Here is a 19,640-nt window from a genome sequence, read left to right on the forward strand (position 1 = left end):
TTACATTTAGTTACTCATTTGTCTGTGCAGGCATGCGTAGTTTCTCAAAAACGAATAGTGCTACCTAACCATTACTCTAGCAACTGTTTAAAATAAAATAATTTTATATCAATATTATTTGGGCAATTTAGGAAGCATTGGCTTTAGAAAATTACATAAAAATATTTATATCAAGCTTTTGTGAGGGCATATTGCCATAACAAACCGTAGCTATTATTGTTTATTACGAACTAGGGGGCTCCGCCCCCTGCTCGCTTCGCTCGCCAACCCCTGGTGTTGGGAATGACAAAGAGCGTGATGTATGAATGAGATATAGAATAGTGTGACGGTGTAGATGATGCAAATAGAAAGCAAACAATAAAGTGTGTGGCACAGTGTAAAGGTTTATTTGAAAATTTCTTTGTACACGCTGTTTAAGTGTAAAAGGTAATTCCAGCTCAGAACTTGTAAGGTCATTTAAGATGGTTATTTTTGTGATCAGAGTCAAGTTTGTCAGAGCTTAGAAAGAGTTGTGTCTTTCCAGGAAGTAATGGAATGACTTGGGTATTTATGTTTTCCACATTAATATTTTTTGGACATAATATAGTGCGTTGTGTTAAAAGGGGCATTTGGTCTAATGAGATTGCTGTTCCAAATCTCTCTGTAACTAAGTCATCGCAGATAAAGGCTTGAGGAATTGTAATGATATGTGGCTGAAGTCCATCTGTATTGGTGAGTGTACCATCTCTCAGTTGTAATAAGCAATTGTTATGATCTGGTTCTGGACATCGTATCTTTTTTACTAACTGTATCTTTTGAAAGCAATGCCAATTGTCTGCGTATTTTAAGGTGCACTGAACAATAGCTGAGTGCATGGCATCTGGAAGAATAGCTAATCACTGTCTAAAATCTCCTCCTCATAAAAGTACCTTTCCTCCAAATCGAATATTATTATTCATAAACGTTTGTTCATGCCATTGAACGTTCATCAATAAACAACATTTTTTCAAGACGGATGTCACGTGCAGTGCCACCGTTAATGTTCATAGTGGATTCCGATTTGTAGGATCTAATGTAATTGATAAAGATTTCACTTTCAGGTACATCGTCAGTTATAAGCTTGTGTAGATATTCAGTATATGAATGTAAAGAAGGCAGTCTAATTTGACCCTTTTGACAACAACGTGTAAATGTATAACTTGTATTGCCAGTTGTTTCTTCAGGGAAGTGAACTGAATGACAATGATTGCAAATGACATTCATTAATCCGAATGAATTTTCCTGGTGTATGTTTTGCTTGTGCCATTTGAGAGGCGCGTTGTTGCATGTGTAGTATTTGGGACGTGTTGTTTTGGAGCTGTAATCGATTTGCCTGTGCTGTGTGAGAAGCCCGTTGTAGCCTTCGCTGCCATTAACGTATGTCTGAGACGGGAGGTGTTTCGTTTTGAATCCGTGCCTGTTGCGATGCAGCACTTTGATTGATAGTTTGCGTCATGTGGATCTAGGATGTAGATTTGTGCATATTAAATGAACTATTGTAGGATCTAATGCAGTTCATAAAGTTTTTACTTTTAGGTACATCGTTAGTTAGAAGCTTTAGTTGAGCTTTGCGTTTTTGGAGTCGAGTCATTTTTTCTTTTAGAAATATGGATAAGTAATAAGGAGTATTGCACTCACTGTTAATATGGAGCCTTTTCTGCGGTTGAACGGTTAATAGTGCCTTATTGTAATGAGATCCACCTATGCTGCATAGCCGTCTATTTTGTTGTTTCTTTCGTGTTCGTGTGTTTGTTCCTGTTATCCTTTCCTTTTCGTTTTGTACCCGTGACTGTGTATTCATGACTTGTTTCTTTCTCAGCATGCGAAATATGGATAAGTAATAAGGAGGATCGCAGTCACTGTTAATATGTTTCCTTTTCTGCAGTTGAACGGTTAATAGTGCTTTATTGTAAGGAGATCCACCAATGCTGACACCTATGCTGTCTAGTGTGAAGGTGTTGATGTTCACTTTAGAATATGTGGCTTTGGGTGTCACTTCTTATGGATGTGTGTGTGTGGGGGGGGTTGAGGATTGTTGTCGCGCGAGCGTCTTCTTTCTTTTTGTGTTCCTGTGTCTTGTTGAATCCCCCTCTTTGTGTGTGTCCCGTCCCTTGCTTGTAGGGTCTGTGGGGTGGTTTTGTGTTCTTTTTTTTGTGTTCCATGGGCTTGTTGAATCCCCCTCTTGGTGTGTGTCCCGTCCGGTGCCTGTGGGGGGGGGGGGGGGGGGGGTGCCTTGCTGTTGTGCGCGGGCCTCTTTTTTTTTTTTTTTTTTTTTGGGTCTAGTTTCGTGTGCAATGTGTTTCGTGCTTTGCCTGCGTTTCCTCATTTCTCCATTTTTCCTGTGCTCACTCCTTTTTTCTGTGGTCTTGTCCGCCTCTCGCGGCCCCTCATCCGCCTCTCTCGCCCTCTTTTGTCCGCCTTTCTCGGCTCCTCAGCCGACTCTCGCGGACTCTTTTTGCGCCTGCGCAGTACGTCTTTTTGCAGCTACGGCCCATTGCCGGATGTGCCTGCGTCCATCATCCGGTTTAGCATTCTCGGTTAGTAATATGGATAAACAATTATTATGAATAATTGTAGTACTAGGGTGTTGTACCGTGTTAGCCATTATGAATGTAGAGAAAAGCCAAGCAAAATGACACCTTTTATTGGCTAACTAAAAAGATTACAATATGCAAGCTTTCGAGGCAACTCAGGCCCCTTTTTCAGGCAAGATGCAATCATATGAATAATTGCAATTATGTTGAGTCCAAGACTGCATTTCCCTAAAGCTCTTGGTTTTTCTCATTCCTTAAGAGAGTAGCAGGTTGAATTCTTACTACTAATAAACATAGAATTGTAAATGTTCATTTTTTTAATTTAATAATGATTTTTATAAAAGCACAACTCCATATACAGTATAATACACAGCACAAGATTCCAGAAAATTAACATGTTAAAACCCCAGTCAACAGTTAATACACCTACCCAATTTACAAGGACATAGAGACCAACAGCCCATTATGAGAGAATCCTTCATGTATATTAAGGCATCAAAAGAGAAGAAAAAAGAAAAACTCTGCAGGCTTTTTTTAGAGGAGAAATAATGAATTCTTATTTAACTTTGACAAACCTTTGTGCTATACTTCGACTTTCACATATTTTTCACTATTGAGTTATAGAGAATAGTTTAATATTTCTCCAGTTAAGCAAGATGATTCAATGCATGAGCAGTGTTGTATAGAATATCATATATTTATCGTTGTCTAACCATTTCTCTCCATATTTATCTTAATATGAAAATTCCCCTAAATATAAAACAGTAAGGATGGTACATGATTATATATTACATATAATTTTAATCTTGAAATATGTGCATGATATTGAGAGGTAACTCTCCCATCATTGCCAAAGATCACACAGAGGTGCACACTGTTACATTAGTGCTCTATCAACTATCAATAGATATATCATCACTAGATAAAATACACTCTGGAATGGACACTGAAACTTGTGCATAAAAGGTAGTTTGCTGCTGGAAGTCTATATTATGTGTACAAAAATATTAAAAATTTACCAAGCTTAATATTACTCCAAGTTGACAAAATGATCTGCCATGAAGTAGACTAACAGAATGCGAGAGATGAAACTTGTTTTAAAAACAGGTTTAACATTTGTGGGTAGGTAAGCAGTCAATAAACAATCCTTGGATGGCACTTACATGATGTCTATAAGACTTAACATTAGATGGAAAGCTTGCTATAACTAACTTTAAAAAAATTATTTTGATTTTGAACTAATCAGAAAAGCAAGTATTATTGAAAAAATGTATTTTTGCAGTTGTAATTATATTTAATATATTTCTCCCTAAAATAAGTATCAACCTAATAATATTGCCCACCTTTAAACAGTGAATCAGACCATTAAAGAAAATATTACAAACAGCACAATTAAAAAAGCTACTTGCAAATTTTAAAGCAAAAGGTCCAACAAGTTTAACAACACTAATGTAGCTAAGTGCTTAACTAAAAAATCCACAGCATTTTTAAACAAAACAGCTATTTCAGATTCATTACAGGTATGGCATTTATCAACAAGAAAACTAAAAGCTAAATGGAAACTGCATGATCTTTCTGTACCACTAAAGGCAGCTAAAAGAGGTACAGTAGAACCCGGATTATCTGTGCCCCAAATTACCAAGGTATATGAGCATTATATTACAGTATTATATGAGGTGAACCTGTAAGTGTAAGACACTACTTTTCTTATAATTCATAAAAGATTTGCCGTGAATAATGTACTTTAAACCTCGTCTGTACTGAGCAAGCGGTCATGGCACTGGTCATTGTGGAAACTAACACCCCTCAGCTATTGTCAGTGTGTCACCAGCAATGACAATGTACACGTTCTACTGTTTTGTTCACTTAGCACTTCAGTACATACAACGAGGACTGCACAGAAAATCCACAGAAGACTTCTCATACAGATGGTCTAAATGCCATCAAAGCAGTGTTGTTATACACCTGCCAACCTTTTGGTGCTGAGGTGACTGCAGAAGGGTCTCTGCCACATTGCCTAATATGCCATAAACAAACCAAAGTTAATACAAGGAAATGTATATTCGAATGTATAAAAAATGAAGTATAAAAGAAAGGCTGATAGCATCTGCCTGTGTAAAATTAGTTTAAGGAAACAACACTGATGAACTGGAAGGCATTTTGAAAAGCATCAGAACTGCACAGTTAAACTAGCAAAACATATAAAACGTAAAAATCTAATTGACTAGTTTTTAGAATTTATACAGTCAATGTGTCATATGATTCAGGTGGGGAAAAGGGATAGGCAACTATTACTTTTTTAATGCAGCATGTTAAGATGAAAGCAATACTAAAATATACTAGGGACAACCACTAAAGAATAAAAGCAAGATGTCAATCGGATTGTCACAATCATGCTTCTGCACATAACTCAATGCAAGATAGTCCAACTAGCAGCTTCAATGATATGCTTAATTATCGGAATAAACTCACCTTACCATTTTTTGGATGTGTTTCAAAGTGGTTTATACAGATAAACTGAAACTGCAAATATGAATGTGTACATACCTTGTTTCAAATTACTTTTATTTACAGATTTAAAAAAAACAAAACAAAACTGGACCATTCAAGTTTATCTATATGCAATGTGATCTGCAGTTAAATACGGCTCAGCCTTCATAATAGCAATGTTGCATCTGTATATATTTATGACATGAGCCACACAAAAGTAATTCCAGCAATTTAGATTTAATGTTGTCCATAAAAAGCAATACTGTAAAATTACACTTAATGCAACTGTAAAAAAATGTGTACCAAGTTCAATTAATCATATACCTCTTTCTTTTAATACCCATGGTCCTCAGGAATCCAAAACAGCCTCTGCTGGTCAAAAACATGCAGAGGTTTCAAACATACATACTGTGAAAGAGAACAAACTCATTTTTCATAAGTGGCAGTTAAGTACCAGAAAAATGAATTTGCTTGTAATTAAATAAAAATTAAACTAGATGATATGTGAAGAATATAAAAGACTAAATCTGTTAAAAAAAACACTTTAAAATGAGACATAAGCACCACTAAAACCAGACACAGCTTTCCCCAAAGCATCGGCTTTACTTCTGCTACTAAATATCACACATCACAAATTAATTTAATATGCAGCACTTGTATCACTAATAAAAATGAACATCACACCATATCACCACTTTGTTTACACTGCACCATTATTTAAAAAAACAGATAAAATTTCCATTTAGTAGTGGCATCAGTGGATCAGACAGCTGGTGGGGTAAAAAAAATGTTTCAGAACTGTTTAATTAAATAACTGGACCCTTTACAGGGGGGGTGATTTTATATATTATTAAAAAAAAAAAAAGTAAAAGGCAACTACATTCCCAGCATGCTCTGCCTGCACTTAAAAGTTCACACCAGAAACAACCAATTGCAAAAAGCAACATTTACATTTACCTCACAAGATCGGTAGTTGAACAGCTACCGACAAGCCAACTAGTAGATCACTAAGACACCAACTAGCAGATCACTAAGACATCAAATATCAAGCGAGAAAGTAAACCAAGGTGTCAAAAGCTATCTCAATAAGGTTCAATTGTCCACTGAAATCTCTTCCACAATCAGATGTTAATAAGGTTAACATACTGAAGAATCACTTTAATATACGCAAAAACAAATTCTCAAAACTAGGCAAGCACAAGATTGTTCAACAGAACTTTGCATAATTTGGAAAAAGAATGACCGACAATTTTCAATGCATTCCATCTTTGAACAAGTAAAATTTTTTGCAAAAACAATGGTGACATCTTTTAAACCATCCTTCTCAAGATATTAATTCCAGTTCAGGATCACCACAGCCTGTCCTTGCAGCAGATGACATAGAATAAATCTTGCATGAAATAACAGCTCATTTCAGAGCCTACCCATATTCAAGCAAACAAGTCAGAGATGCCAATTAGCTTAATTCACAAGATTGTTGGAAATGGGAGGAAGCCCAGGTATCTACAGAAAACCTAAATGGACAAAGGAACAAAGAAAAAAAAACACTAGGCTAAAGTTTGAGATCACCTATTTGATTAATTACAACACACATAAGTAAAAAGGACAGAGTCAATCCAAAACACCTAGTAGTGCATTTTTATATAGGCATTAATGGTACAATTAAAAAACAGGTAAACTAATGATGGTCTACCTACTGTGCACCAGGTTTAATTACGGATCACAAAAAAAGTCTTTCATATCCAATGTTCAAAAGAGGGATGAAAATCCTCATTCTCTTTAGCTTTCATTTCACTATTATTACTGCACTATATCATATATACTTACCAACATATACAATTCTTTAATCTACTATTGAAAACTATTTATTTCACTTTCACATTATTCACATTTTGATTATAGAACCAATTACAATAAAAAGTGACAAAAAAATAAAAAAGCATTCTCACCCATCACTTCCATCTGGTTTGCCCAATTCCAATCTTTCAGGTTGCACAATAAAGCCAACTCTACAGATTCGACCATCCTAATCATAAAAAAAAAAACAAAAAAGCAAAAACAAAACAAATGGAATACTAAATAGGAATTAGCAAGCACTGTACAGCAATAAAATCCAAGACATATTTTACAATGCCTTTTGAGGACTGGAAAATCTGGCCTTCCTAAGGAATCAGAAAATATAATGTAATAAGCCATTTTTGCAGGGATAGAAATGCTCATATTGTTCTCAAAATCAACAAACATGACAGAATCACCAGAAATGACCACACAGCCATTTAAAGACAAACTTGTAAAACAATAACATTTTGTCCCACTTATTTATTTACTGTGAATTATACTTGTTCTTCTCTGAAATAATAATAGATTGCATATCACAGATTAACCAATTATTTCAAACTTAGAAACATTTAGAATTTGGCCCAGGAAGATCGAAGAAAAGACCAAAGCAGCAGTGTCTTTACTAAATTTAAGGAAAATAAGCAAAACAAAGTATCAAATTTTACCATTTAGCGTCATTTTATACTTTCATGCAAAGAAAGAAAAAAATATTAAATATGACTTTGCCTTTTTGCACATTAATAAAAGCAAGTGCAAAGGGTAATAGTGAAGTAAATTGATATAATTATTAACTATAAATACAAGATTTGAAGTGATGACATACAGGAAAGAAAAAGTACAAAGAAGAGACACTCATCCACAAGAGAATACACTGCAGCAATTAAAGCAAATAAAATGCTAACATCTACTGTAAACAATGCTGAAAAAAAAAAAAATGATAGGGATTAACATAAATCGGCTACTAGAGCCACATCTGGAGTTGTGTGTTTATTTTGGTCACAATACAAAAAAAAAAAAGGCTCATTTGCTCTAAGCTTTCTACAAAGAGGCAACCAAGTCCATCTCTGGACAACAGAGTAACCCACTTTAACAGAATAAGCAATTCACTGCCTCCTTAACAATGATACAGTAGAATTTTTTACTTAAGATAGTTAATCACTTACTCTATGACAATTAATAGGAGGTACGCTTAAGAAAATCATACGGCTCTTATTCAAAAGGCTGTATTAAAAAAAAAAAAAAAAAAAAAAAAAAACTACTGAGCCACGCATTTAAAACAAATTGCACGGAATCTTTAAAAAAAAAAAAAAGTCATCTGAAACTTATATTCTTAACTAGCTGTGATACGGAGGCTAGTAAATATTAATAACTTGTTCACAATCATTTTAATTTGTGAAAAGACAGGTTTAATAATATGACAGTGGCAAATTCTCAGTAAGTCATGTATTAGGGATTCTACTGTAAATTAATTCTACATAGCGTACATTTTAAAATTAATTTGCTGAAATTCCATACTTTCCGATATATGTGAATTTCAATGTTTTAATGGGAGTTTCCCAATTTAATTATGAAAAACGTATTTATGAGCAATTGGGCAATTTAAACCTTTGAAAGGATTGTATGCATATTGGAAAAGTCCTCTCTTGAGTAGCATTAACGTTAAAATGAAACACAGAATATTCATCTACAATTACACATTTATGAATAGCCCTTGTGTTAGGTTAACTTCAACTCTAATGAACTCGACAGCATGAAGCCTACAGATCTGTTAGTGTTTTCTGGTGGGCTCAGTTTTTAACAACAGTACCAATACATAATCAATGCATGGTGTTCTTGGTTAAATAGCTACAGGAACAGGGCTATAAAGCATTGCTCTTGAGTCTGCAATGCCACTGTGGACTTAGTTAATTGATTCAGTTTCTGTATCAGACAAAATAATATTACTTGCTGTATATGATGCTCTGTGATTTTAATTTGTTTAGACAGCCTAACAGCACAGGTTATCCAGCCTTAAGCAGCAGCCCAAGATAACATATGGCCAAAAACAAAGTTCATACATTCATTCATTTTTTATGATAATGATCCTAACACAAGCCTATTCTTCAATATCTAAAACCTGGATGAGTCTCTAATGCAAGGGATACATTTTGTCTCACATTAAAAAAATCTTTAACATTGTTTTAGGTTTATACGTTATATTCAAAAATAATTGCTGAAAAGGGCAGTTACTTTCCAATACACTATAATGGTGACCTTAAAATCAAAGATATCATTTTGACAAGTAGTAGTAATTTAGTGGCTATGAAACTGAACTGTAATGTTTAATACAGTGCACCCAGAAAGTATTCACATCACATCACTTTTTCCACATTTTGTTATGTTACAGCCTTATTCCAAAATGGATTAAATTCATTTTTTCCTCAGAATTCTACACACAACACCCCATAATGACAACGTGAAAAAAGTTTGAGGTTTTTGCAAATTTATTAAAAATAAAAAAACTGAGAAATCACATGTACATAAGTATTCACAGCCTTTGCTCAATACTTTGTCGATGCACCTTTGGCAGCAATTACAGCCTCAAGTCTTTTTGAATATGATGCCACAAGCTTGGCACACCTATCCTTGGCCAGTTTCGCTCATTCCTCTTTGCTGCACCTCTCAAGCTCAATCAGGTTGGATGGGAAGCGTCGGTGCACAGCCATTTTAAGATCTCTCCAGAGATGTTCAATAGTCTGGGCTCTGACTGGGCCACTCAAGGACATTCACAGAGATGTCCTGAAGCCACTCCTTTGATATTTTGGCTGTGTGCTTAGGGTCGTTGTCCTGCTGAAAGATTAATCGTCGCCCCAGTCTGAGGTCAAGAGCGCTCTGGGGCAGGTTTTCATCCAGGATGTCTCTGTACATTGCTGCAGTCATCTTTCCCTTTATCCTGACTAGTCTCCCAGTTCCTGCCGTTGAAAAACATCCCCACAGCATGATGCTGCCACCACCATGCTTTACTGTAGGGATGGTGCCAGGTTTCCTCCAAACGTGACGCCTGGCATTCACACCAAAGAGTTCAATCTTTGTCTCATCAGACCAGAGAATTTTCTTTCTCATGGTCTGAGAGTCCTTCAGGTGCCTTTTGGCAAACTCCAGACGGGCTGCCATGTGCCTTTTACTAAGGAGTGGCTTCCGTCTGGCCACTCTACCATACAGGCCTGATTGGTGGATTGCTGCAGAGATGGTTGTCCTTCTGGAAGGTTCTCCTCTCTCCACAGAGGACCTCTGGAGCTCTGACAGAGTGACCATTGGGTTCTTGGTCACCTCCCTGACTAAGGCCCTTCTCCCTCGATCGCTCAGTTTAGATGGCCGGCCAGCTCTAGGAAGAGTCCTGGTGGTTTTGAACTTCTTCCACTTACGGATGATGGAGGCCACTGTGCTCATTGGGACCTTCAAAGCAGCAGAAATTTTTCTGTAACCTTGCTCAGATTTGTGCCTCGAGACAATCCTGTCTCGGAGGTCTACAGACAATTCCTTTGACTTCATGCTTGGTTTGTGCTCTGACATGAACTGTCAACTGTGGGACCTTACATAGACAGGTTTGTGCCTTTCCAAATCATGTCCAGTCAACTGAATTTACCACAGGTGGACTCCAATTAAGCTGCAGAAACATCTCAAGGATGATCAGGGGAAACAGGATGCACCTGAGCTCAATTTCGAGCTTCACGGCAAAGGCTGTGAATACTTATGTACATGTGCTTTCTCAATTTTTTTATTTTTAATAAATTTGCAAAAACCTCAAGTAAACTTTTTTCATGTTGTCAATATGGGGTGTTGTGTGTAGAATTGTGAGGAAAAAAATGAATTTAATCCATTTTGGAATAAGGCTGTAACATAACAAAATGTGTAAAAAGTGATGCACTGTGAATACTTTCCGGATGCACTGTAAGCGTAATCACTCCACTAGATTAATGTTTATCATGAACACAATGTTTAAACAGTTGCTGTCAAAAAAGCAAAATAAAACAAACACATTATTCTTGAAAGACACAGTAAATAGGTAGCCTTAAATTTTAAAGGAGTAGAAATGTACTGTAAAACTTCAACACCTCTTGGTGCATATTCCATGGAATTTGCATATGAAAAAGTCTAATAAATGTTATATTACCTCTAGAAGAAAAGCAGCATGGTTTGGTCCCACAACACACTGTCTAATTGCAGTTTGTTCTAATACATTCAGTGGTGGGTGGCTATAGAAGGGAAAAATAATTCAGTCATTTAATTTAACAATCAAGATAATTCTGAACTAAAATGCTGTCTTAGACGTCTTCACTAGGGCTAAGCAATATGGCCAAAAAAAGCTATCACTGAGAAGCAGGAAAAAAAAATAATGATCATTATCATAATATACAGTATAATAAATGTTTTAGTTAAACTAGAAAGCTTTTCAGTTGAAATATGATGTCTAAGGTGGCCCAAAGATTTATATCCAAAGCTTGATTTCTAGGTTAAGCAGAAGAATTGGAAAAAAAAAAAGTGCCACAGCAGTCATATGTGTATACCTTGACCGGCTTCAACAAAAGATTTCCTGTTAATTACCCTGTAATGCTGTTTGGTGATGCTAGGTCCTAGAGCCATTAGTAAAAATACTATTTCTTTATCTTTGGTTTTCCACCACTCCCATGTTAGCCTCTTCTGTAATTAGCCGAGAAAAAAAAAAGCTACATAGGACGAAGTTTACATAGTATAAAACTAAATGGAAACTTCTCCTTGTATGCCCATGTCGCATTTTATTTTGCATGGGATAGAACGTTATTTCAGACACACGGGAGCAAGTGGTTAGGAAAAAGAAAAGAAAAAAGTGACGAAAATAATTGGAATATTTTGTACTCCCTTACAGCTATTACAATGACCTTAACAATGGTTTTTAAACTACAGCACACAGTCGGAAGAGTGTGCCAGCAAAGAAATCAATGAGAATGCAGAACTCATTGCAGAACATGCTAAAAACTGCAACAAGAAAACTGATGAGAGTGCAGAAACAGATAAAGTGTCAATATCAGTGAAATGGTTCTCAAAACTGTAATTTTAACCATTAAAACAGCAAAAGGAAAATTTGTCATGTTAGTTATTTTATGTCATGTATATGCTGCATCATCTATGTAAAAGGTTAATTGTACAATAAGCCATAAATAAGGCACATCACTTAAGAACAGGAAGGGCAAAGGTCCATTGCAGAAGACCTTAGGAAGAAGCACTGACACACAGCTACCTGTCACCCTTTGAAGTAGATGTTTCAGAAAAGAAAAACATTTTGTACTGATGTCTTGGAACAATCTGTTCTGGAGAAGCTTACTGCTATGTGAAGTGCCTACTGTCCCATTAAATCAAGTCTTTAAAAGTTTCTGCTTCTGAAATGAAACAGTATTCCCCATCTGTGACTTTATTCTTAAAGATTGTTGTGTTAAAGTACTGGAGCAGTCCTGCCCCGTTACAGGTTAGCAGTTCTGAAGATTACTTTGATGAATTTTACTGAATCAGGCTAAACCCTGACATTGTCCCCTTGTCCCTGAAGAATTGTAAGTGTGTTTTAATGCTTTTAAGCTACTCTGGGGATATCTATTCTCTTGTTCTGATACTAAAATCCTACCCAATTTCCAAAGAATGAGGGTGAAAGTGGTTCTGAAATTTAAGTAAGCAAACAGAATTGGTACATAAAAATAAATAAATAAATAGATAGATAAAATAATTACTCCCACACAACCCTTTAAACTGAAAAATCTGCATTAATAAATATCTGTGTTACTAAATAGATTTTTTTTTATTATTATTTTGCTTACTAGTCTCGGAATGTAATTCAGCTTTTCCTTTTGAATAGGGAAATGGTGTATTAAAACAAAACCTACTTCTACAGCACATATGGAACAGAACTCAATGACTTTACACACCAAAAAAGTCACAATACCAATTTTCTTAAAAATGAGAACAAGAAAACAGAGTGTTAAAGTGCTAAGAAGAAAAAAAACTATATTAAGATTAAGAAATAAAGTACACAGAGTAACTAAAAACATGACTACTATCATATAATTTTTCTTACAAGTGATGATGTGGTAGAGTCATTAGTTTAACAATAGCAATGACCTGATGACAATAAAGGAGAGGTGATTTTGTAATACAGGGAAGCAAGACAGGTACCTCAGGTTATAAGTACAGTATTCTAATTTGGATCTGGAAGAATAATTCTGTGAAATAACAGAATACCGGTAGATTTTTTATTTGTTGCAAAAAAGACTGATGAGGAGTGAATGAATTCTAAAAAAATCAGTCGTGTGACAAGTGTAAAAGCTTTCTTTAGTAGACCGTTTTGTACGCTTGGATTGATTGCTTCTTCTGAGGCAGTACTTTTTTTTTTTTTTTCTTTGTTTGGTTTAATAAAACTTTTTTCATGTTCATAAAGTTGTTTTGAAAGGCAATATTTAAGTATAGGATTGCTTGTTTTTGTTCATTGGATTACCAAAAGAATTAGAGAAAACTAGCTCTTTGAATAAATATTTTTATCAATCTTATCTTTTTATACTGTATAGTCTATATCAGTGGTGGCCAGCTCCAACAGGTTGTCATTCTAACCATTTTCTTAATTAGTGACTAATTTTTGCTGCTAATTAACTTCATTTAATTTACTTGCAATTTAATACTCAGACCCTTTAAATAAAAGCTGAGCAACATCAGTCCTGCAGGGCTGCAGTGGCTTCGGGTTTTCCTTCCAACCCAACTGTTACATGAGAAATCATTCATTGCAGATGAAGCACTGATTACTGAAAGGACATTTTTCTGCTTCATTTTAGTTGTCTCGCTTGTTAAGACTTTGAACCCTTAATTGTTTATTTTACTCTTTAACATCTCAATGTTTTAACTGCTCCGTATTAGGAGTAAGATGCAAATGACAAAGGAACCAGCAGTTCTATGTCTAGCTTGACTCCATTTCCACCCGTGTGTATTCATCATACACTATTTGGTTTAATGAAGTTTCCTTCAGAGTACTTCAGAGAGCATGAAGAACTGAAAATTACTCATCTGTTTTAGGCTTCAAATCATTTGGATGATACGTGCTTCATTAGAAAGGAAAAAAGAAAATCTAAAATTTAAGGATGAACTGACACAAGAGAGTTAAAACACTAACATGCCATGAAATTAAATATGATCTGTTACTGGCGAGGATGGGCTTCATAGTTCAGGTGGCCACCCCCAGTCTATACAGCACCCTTTTTCAAAAATGGTCTTTTTAATGGTATATGCAATATGTTTTGTTTCTTTCTTGTTCGTTTTTTTATTTTCCACAAGATATTTTTAATATAAAAAGTTACATTAGCTGACACATCATTCTTTAAAAAAAAATTACTTAAAACTCATTTGCTCAGGAAGGCATTTCATTTACCTTGACACCCTAACCCTTTCTTTTCGTTTACCTTGCAGTCCAAGTACACAAGATGATTTGCATTTGTAGTCTTTGTATTTTTGGATTTTATTGTGGTTTATTGTATGTTATTCTAATTCAAATATTTCAGTATATCACCTTTATTTAGTGTTTTATGTTAAAATTATTCATCACTTCTTCAATGATGCTTAGAAAGAAGAATTATAAAATTTCATTACATTCTTTGTAGCAAACATAGTGCCCTTGCCAACTAGCCACTTCACCGTGTCTTGGACAATTTAAGATCAAACCAAATTATGTGAAGGCAAAAACATAAAAGTACTATAATATATACAATGTAATATGATGTGAATCTAAAGATTAAAAAGCACAGAATAGTCTTAAAAGTATATAAAAACATGTTATAGAAGTGAAAATCCATTACAACTTAAAATAAATGTTTGTTCCTCGCTCAAACATTTAACTTAACCTAACATTTTGCCCCTTCTTTCAGTTTACCTCTCTGTGCACATACTCAACATAATTGTGTAACATCACAAATGATGTTATTTGTTTCAGACATTTCTTTTAGTATTGAAGTTAGTATTTCACTCTGGTTTATTTTTTTTCTTTTATTCTATTTAATGCTTTATATATCCTGTAATTATCTGTTTAGTGTTCTATGCAAAAAATATTTGTATCCAATGTTAAACATATCCTGGTGTTTATATAAGCACCTTGAGCATGGGAAAAGTGCTAAATAAATTTTTTATTATTATTATTATTAAAACTCTGCATGCATAGCTAGACAGATAAAGTAAAGACACGTCAATTTTTGCTAATTATGCTAAATAGTCTTCAGGTGTTGAATGAAACTTGAAATTTAATCTGTACTTATGAATTAAACCTTTAAACTTTGGATAAAAGTAATATTTTAAAATCAATATTCATACAAATATTAGTTATATGAAAATGATGGAAAGGAAAATTGGTACCACTCACCTGTTGAGGCTGTACTTATTAAGTTTCTCTGAAACTTCACGCAACCTGAAATTAAGAAGAAATAAAATGATCAGAATAGCTGTAACTATCTTTGTAAAAAATGTACAATAGAAACAAAGTAAGTGTATTACACAAAGAAATGAAGAGTACAATCTCATGAAGGTTCAAGAAAAATTATGCATATCCGTAAAACTTCAAAATGCCCAATTTTTCTACTTTAAGGAAATATTATTTCCAGAAAAATAATTTAAATACACTAAATAATCCATTTACAATGGGGCAAAAAAGTATTTAGTCAGCCACCAATTGTGCAAGTTCTCCCACTTAAAAAGATGAGAGAGGCCTATAATTTTCATCATAGGTATACCTCAACTATGAGAGACAAAATGAAGGAAAAAAAATCCAGAAAATCACATGGTCTGATTTTTGAAGAATTTATTTGCAAATTATGGTGGAAAAAAAGTATTTGGTCAATAACAAAAGTTCATCTCATTACTTTGTTATATACCCTTTGTTGGCAATGACAGAGGTCAAACGTTTTCTGTAAGTCTTCACAAGGTTTTCACACACTGTTGCTGGTATTTTGGCCCATTCCTCCATGCAGATCTCCTCTAGAGCAGTGATGTTTTGGGGCCGTCGCTGGGCAACACGGACTTTCAACTCCCTCCAAAGATTTTCTATGGGGTTGAGATCTGGAGACTGGCTAGGCCACTCCAGGACCTAGAAATGCTTCTTACGAAGCCACTCCTTCGTTACCCGGGCGGTGTGTTTGGGATCATTGTCATGCTGAAAGACCCAGCCACGTTTCATCTTCAATGCCCTTGCTGATGGAAGGAGGTTTTCAGTCAAAATCTGAAGATACATGGCCCCATTCATTGTTTCCTTTACACAGATCAGTCGCCCTGGTCCCTTTGCAGAAAAACAGCCCCAAAGCATGATGTTTCCACCCCCATGCTTTACAGTAGGTATGGTGTTCTTTGGATGCAACTCAGCATTCTTTCTCCTCCAAACACGACGAGTAGAGTTTTTACCAAAAAGTTCTATTTTGGTTTCATCTGACCATATGACATTCTCCCAGTCCTCTTCTGGATCATCCAAATGCTCTCTAGCAAACTTCAGACAGGCCTGCACATGTACTGGCTTAAGCAGGGGGACACGTCTGGCACTGCAGTATGTTACTGATGGTAGCCTTTGTTACTTTGGTCCCAGCTCTCTGCAGGTCATTCACTAGGTCCCCCCCCCCCCCCCCATTGTGTGGTTCTGGGATTTTTGCTCACCGTTCTTCTGATCATTTTGACCCCAAGGGGTGAGATCTTGCGTGGAGCCCCAGATCGAGGGAGATTATCAGTGGTCTTGTATGTCTTCCATTTTCTAATAATTGCTCCCACAGTTGATTTCTTCACAACAAGCTGCTTACGTATTGCAGATTCAGTCTTTCCAGCCTTGTGCAGGTCTACAATTTTGTTTCTGGTGTCCTTTGACAACTCTTTGGTCTTGGCCATAGTGGAGTTTGGAGTGTGACTGTTTGAGGTTGTGGACAGGTGTCTTTTATATTGATAACGAGTTCAAGCAGGTGCCATTAATACAGGTAACGAGTGGAGGACAGAGGAGCCTCTTACAGAAGAAGTTACAGGGCTGTGAGAGCCAGAAATCTTGCTTGTTTGTAGGTGACCAAATACTTATTTTCCACCATAATTTGCAAATAAATTCTTTAAAATCAGACAATGTGATTTTCTGGATTTTTTAGTTGAGGTATACCTATGATGAAAATTACAGCCCTCTCTCATCTTTTTAAGTGGGAGAACTTGCACAATTGGTGGCTGACTAAATACTTTTTTGCCCCACTGTATAGTATAAAACAAACTAGGAGTACTGCAATTAGCCTTGAGCACTGGTCATGTAACTTAAGAACCCAACATAATTTACTTTGAGTACTGAGAAAAGCGCTATATAAATGTAATGAATTATTATTATTATTATTACTTGCAATAAATAATTCAACATTTACGATCTGTGAAAATTATGTTAAAAAAAAAAACACACATTTTATTTAGGCTCTATAGTTTAAACAGAAGTACAGTGGAGGAAATAATTATTGGATCCCCTGCTGAATTTGTAAGTTTGCTCACTTACAAAGAAATGAACAGTCTCTAATTTTTATGGTAGTTTCATTTTAATGGAGAGAGACAGAATATACAACAAAAATCCAGAAAAAACACATTACATAAAAGTTCACTGGAAAACTTAAGACGGGCCTGTACATGTGCCTTATTGAGCAGAGGATCTTGTGGGTACTGCAAGATTTCAATCCATTACGGTGTAGTGTGTTACCAATGGTGTTCTTGGTGACTGTGATCCCAAACTGCCTTCAGATCATTAACAAGCACCTCCCATGTAATTTTGGGCTGATCCCGCACCTTTCTCATGATCATCCTCACCCCATGAGGCAAGATCTTGCATGGTGCTCTGGACCGAGGGCAATTGATGGTCACTTTATATTTATTCAATTTCCCCAAAAAAAAAAAAACAAAAAAAAAAACGCACCAACAGTTGTCATCTTCTCACCAAGCTTCTTGCTGATGGTCTTGTAGCCTTGTGTAGGCCTACAATCTTGCCACTGACGTCCTTTGACAGATCTTTGGTCTTGCCCATGATGGTGGAGAGGTTGGAATTGAAGAAATTGATTCTGTGGACAGGTGTGCTTTATACACATGATGAGTTGAGATCAGGCGTATTTGAAATTGATCGAGTGACTGATTGATTGTAATCTGTGTGCCATATGGGCACACAGCAAATCTGTGGGAGCCAGAATTCTGGCTGGGTTGTAGGAGATCAAATACTTATTTCACTTAATGACATGCAAATCAATTTATAACTTTTATGCAATGCATTTTTTTCTGGAATTTTGGTTGATATTCTGTCTCTCCCCACCCCCAAACCCCCCAAAAAACCCATACTAAACCGAAAGAAGCATCTCTACTTTTGTTTTTTTAAAAAGTAAACCAATGTCATTATAGTATGTCTTCTCCGTTTCAGAGAATTGTATAGTTAACTCACTGCTCTCTGAACCATTTAGCCTAATGATTTATAAACATCCTAATGGATGAGGGCTTGAATTTCCACATAGGATAGTGGAAGTCTCCCCAAGTATTTAAAAATCCTGTCTGATTTAAATTGATACAGCAAGAAATTCTCTCTGTTGTTTAAATGCAAAACTGTACTCATTAGTACTCTTCTGGGTTTGATTATACCATCCACTAGATACTAATCTGCAGCATTGGCTTCATCTTATGGCATTTTCAGGAGTACTAAATAAGGACTGAACTCCAAGGTCAGGCAAAACAAAATTTAAAGAAGTATAGGGCACAAAATAAAAAAAGTTTTAAAACTGTAAGGTGGCTGAAGTCAAACAGCAAGTGGCTATAATTTGTTTTTACTCCCCATGCAAGAGACAGGAATAGTTGGTAGCGGTGGAAACGTACAAGACAATTGTTTTTAACCAGAGAAATTATACCAGGCGGCACAAAATCATCCCCATTAAACAAATAAAACTTGTCACTTCTAGATTAAGCCCATTCATATTTTTAATTGTTCAGCTAGCATCAACATTTATACTAAATAATGGTAATAAGGATGTAATATGCAAAGAAAGCCATAATGTGACATTTAGTTATTTCATTTGTAAACCATGTCAAGACTCTGGACGTCTCAATATATATATTTTAACAGTGCATATATATATATTATATATACTAGAAATTAAGCCTGTTAAAATAACAGGCGCTAGAACAGTAGTCCATAAACATTAGTAGGAACAGTCTACATTAAATGGCAAGGGACCTTTTACCTCATGAAATTTTTTCCGTAAAATGCCTGTAATTTTCTCTGACAGTAATACTGGCTTTGCTGTCCGTAATATGCATTTAATGTTCTGTCCCAACAGTGGGCAATCAGCAGATTCTCCCCAGCAACTGATGTAATGTGCGCGAAAATAAATCTACTTTTACTTTACACTTTACCGGATCAAGCTTCTTCATCGCAAATCTGACATCCTCAGAGTGAACACTTGCACAACAATGGGGAAGCTGGTCTCCGCGTCTCACTACCCGATTGGATTTTTCATGTTTTCGATTTTAGGTCTTACCTCATTTACCGAAATCCGATTGGATCTTCTGCGCGATATTTTATAGGTCCCGCCCTCTCTGTCTTGTGTGACGCGTCAGGCAGCCTTTGAAGCATTGCACCGTGCCCCGCGCATGCGCACTCCACCAGAAGACACACACACACGGACACTGGACGCACACAGAGGTTTTTTCAAAAATGGAAGTGTTAATCATTTATTTTCATCAATCAACAAA

The 19,640-nt window shown here is 35.8% G+C and overlaps 1 protein-coding gene across 6 annotated transcripts in view; it reads right to left on the reverse strand.

Moving 5' to 3' along the window:
• Nucleotides 1-19,640, reverse strand: part of ubr5 (ubiquitin protein ligase E3 component n-recognin 5) — a 128,540-nt gene that overhangs the window by 86,501 nt on the left and 22,399 nt on the right. For 3 of the 6 annotated variants that reach the window (XM_051935727.1, XM_051935726.1, XM_028817289.2), the window contains exons 2-5: nt 15,283-15,327; nt 11,035-11,116; nt 6,992-7,068; nt 5,367-5,411 (exon numbers count right to left, since the gene is read on the reverse strand). In XM_051935727.1, the coding sequence (XP_051791687.1) occupies nt 5,367-5,411; nt 6,992-7,068; nt 11,035-11,116; nt 15,283-15,327 (249 nt within the window). The remainder of the gene's footprint in view (nt 1-5,366; nt 5,412-6,991; nt 7,069-11,034; nt 11,117-15,282; nt 15,328-19,640) is intronic. The other 3 variants (XM_028817294.2, XM_028817293.2, XM_028817292.2) reach the window with 1 other exon arrangement.

Source organism: Erpetoichthys calabaricus, chromosome 13 (assembly GCF_900747795.2).
Source record: "Erpetoichthys calabaricus chromosome 13, fErpCal1.3, whole genome shotgun sequence".
Taxonomy (NCBI): Eukaryota; Metazoa; Chordata; class Cladistia; order Polypteriformes; family Polypteridae; genus Erpetoichthys; species Erpetoichthys calabaricus.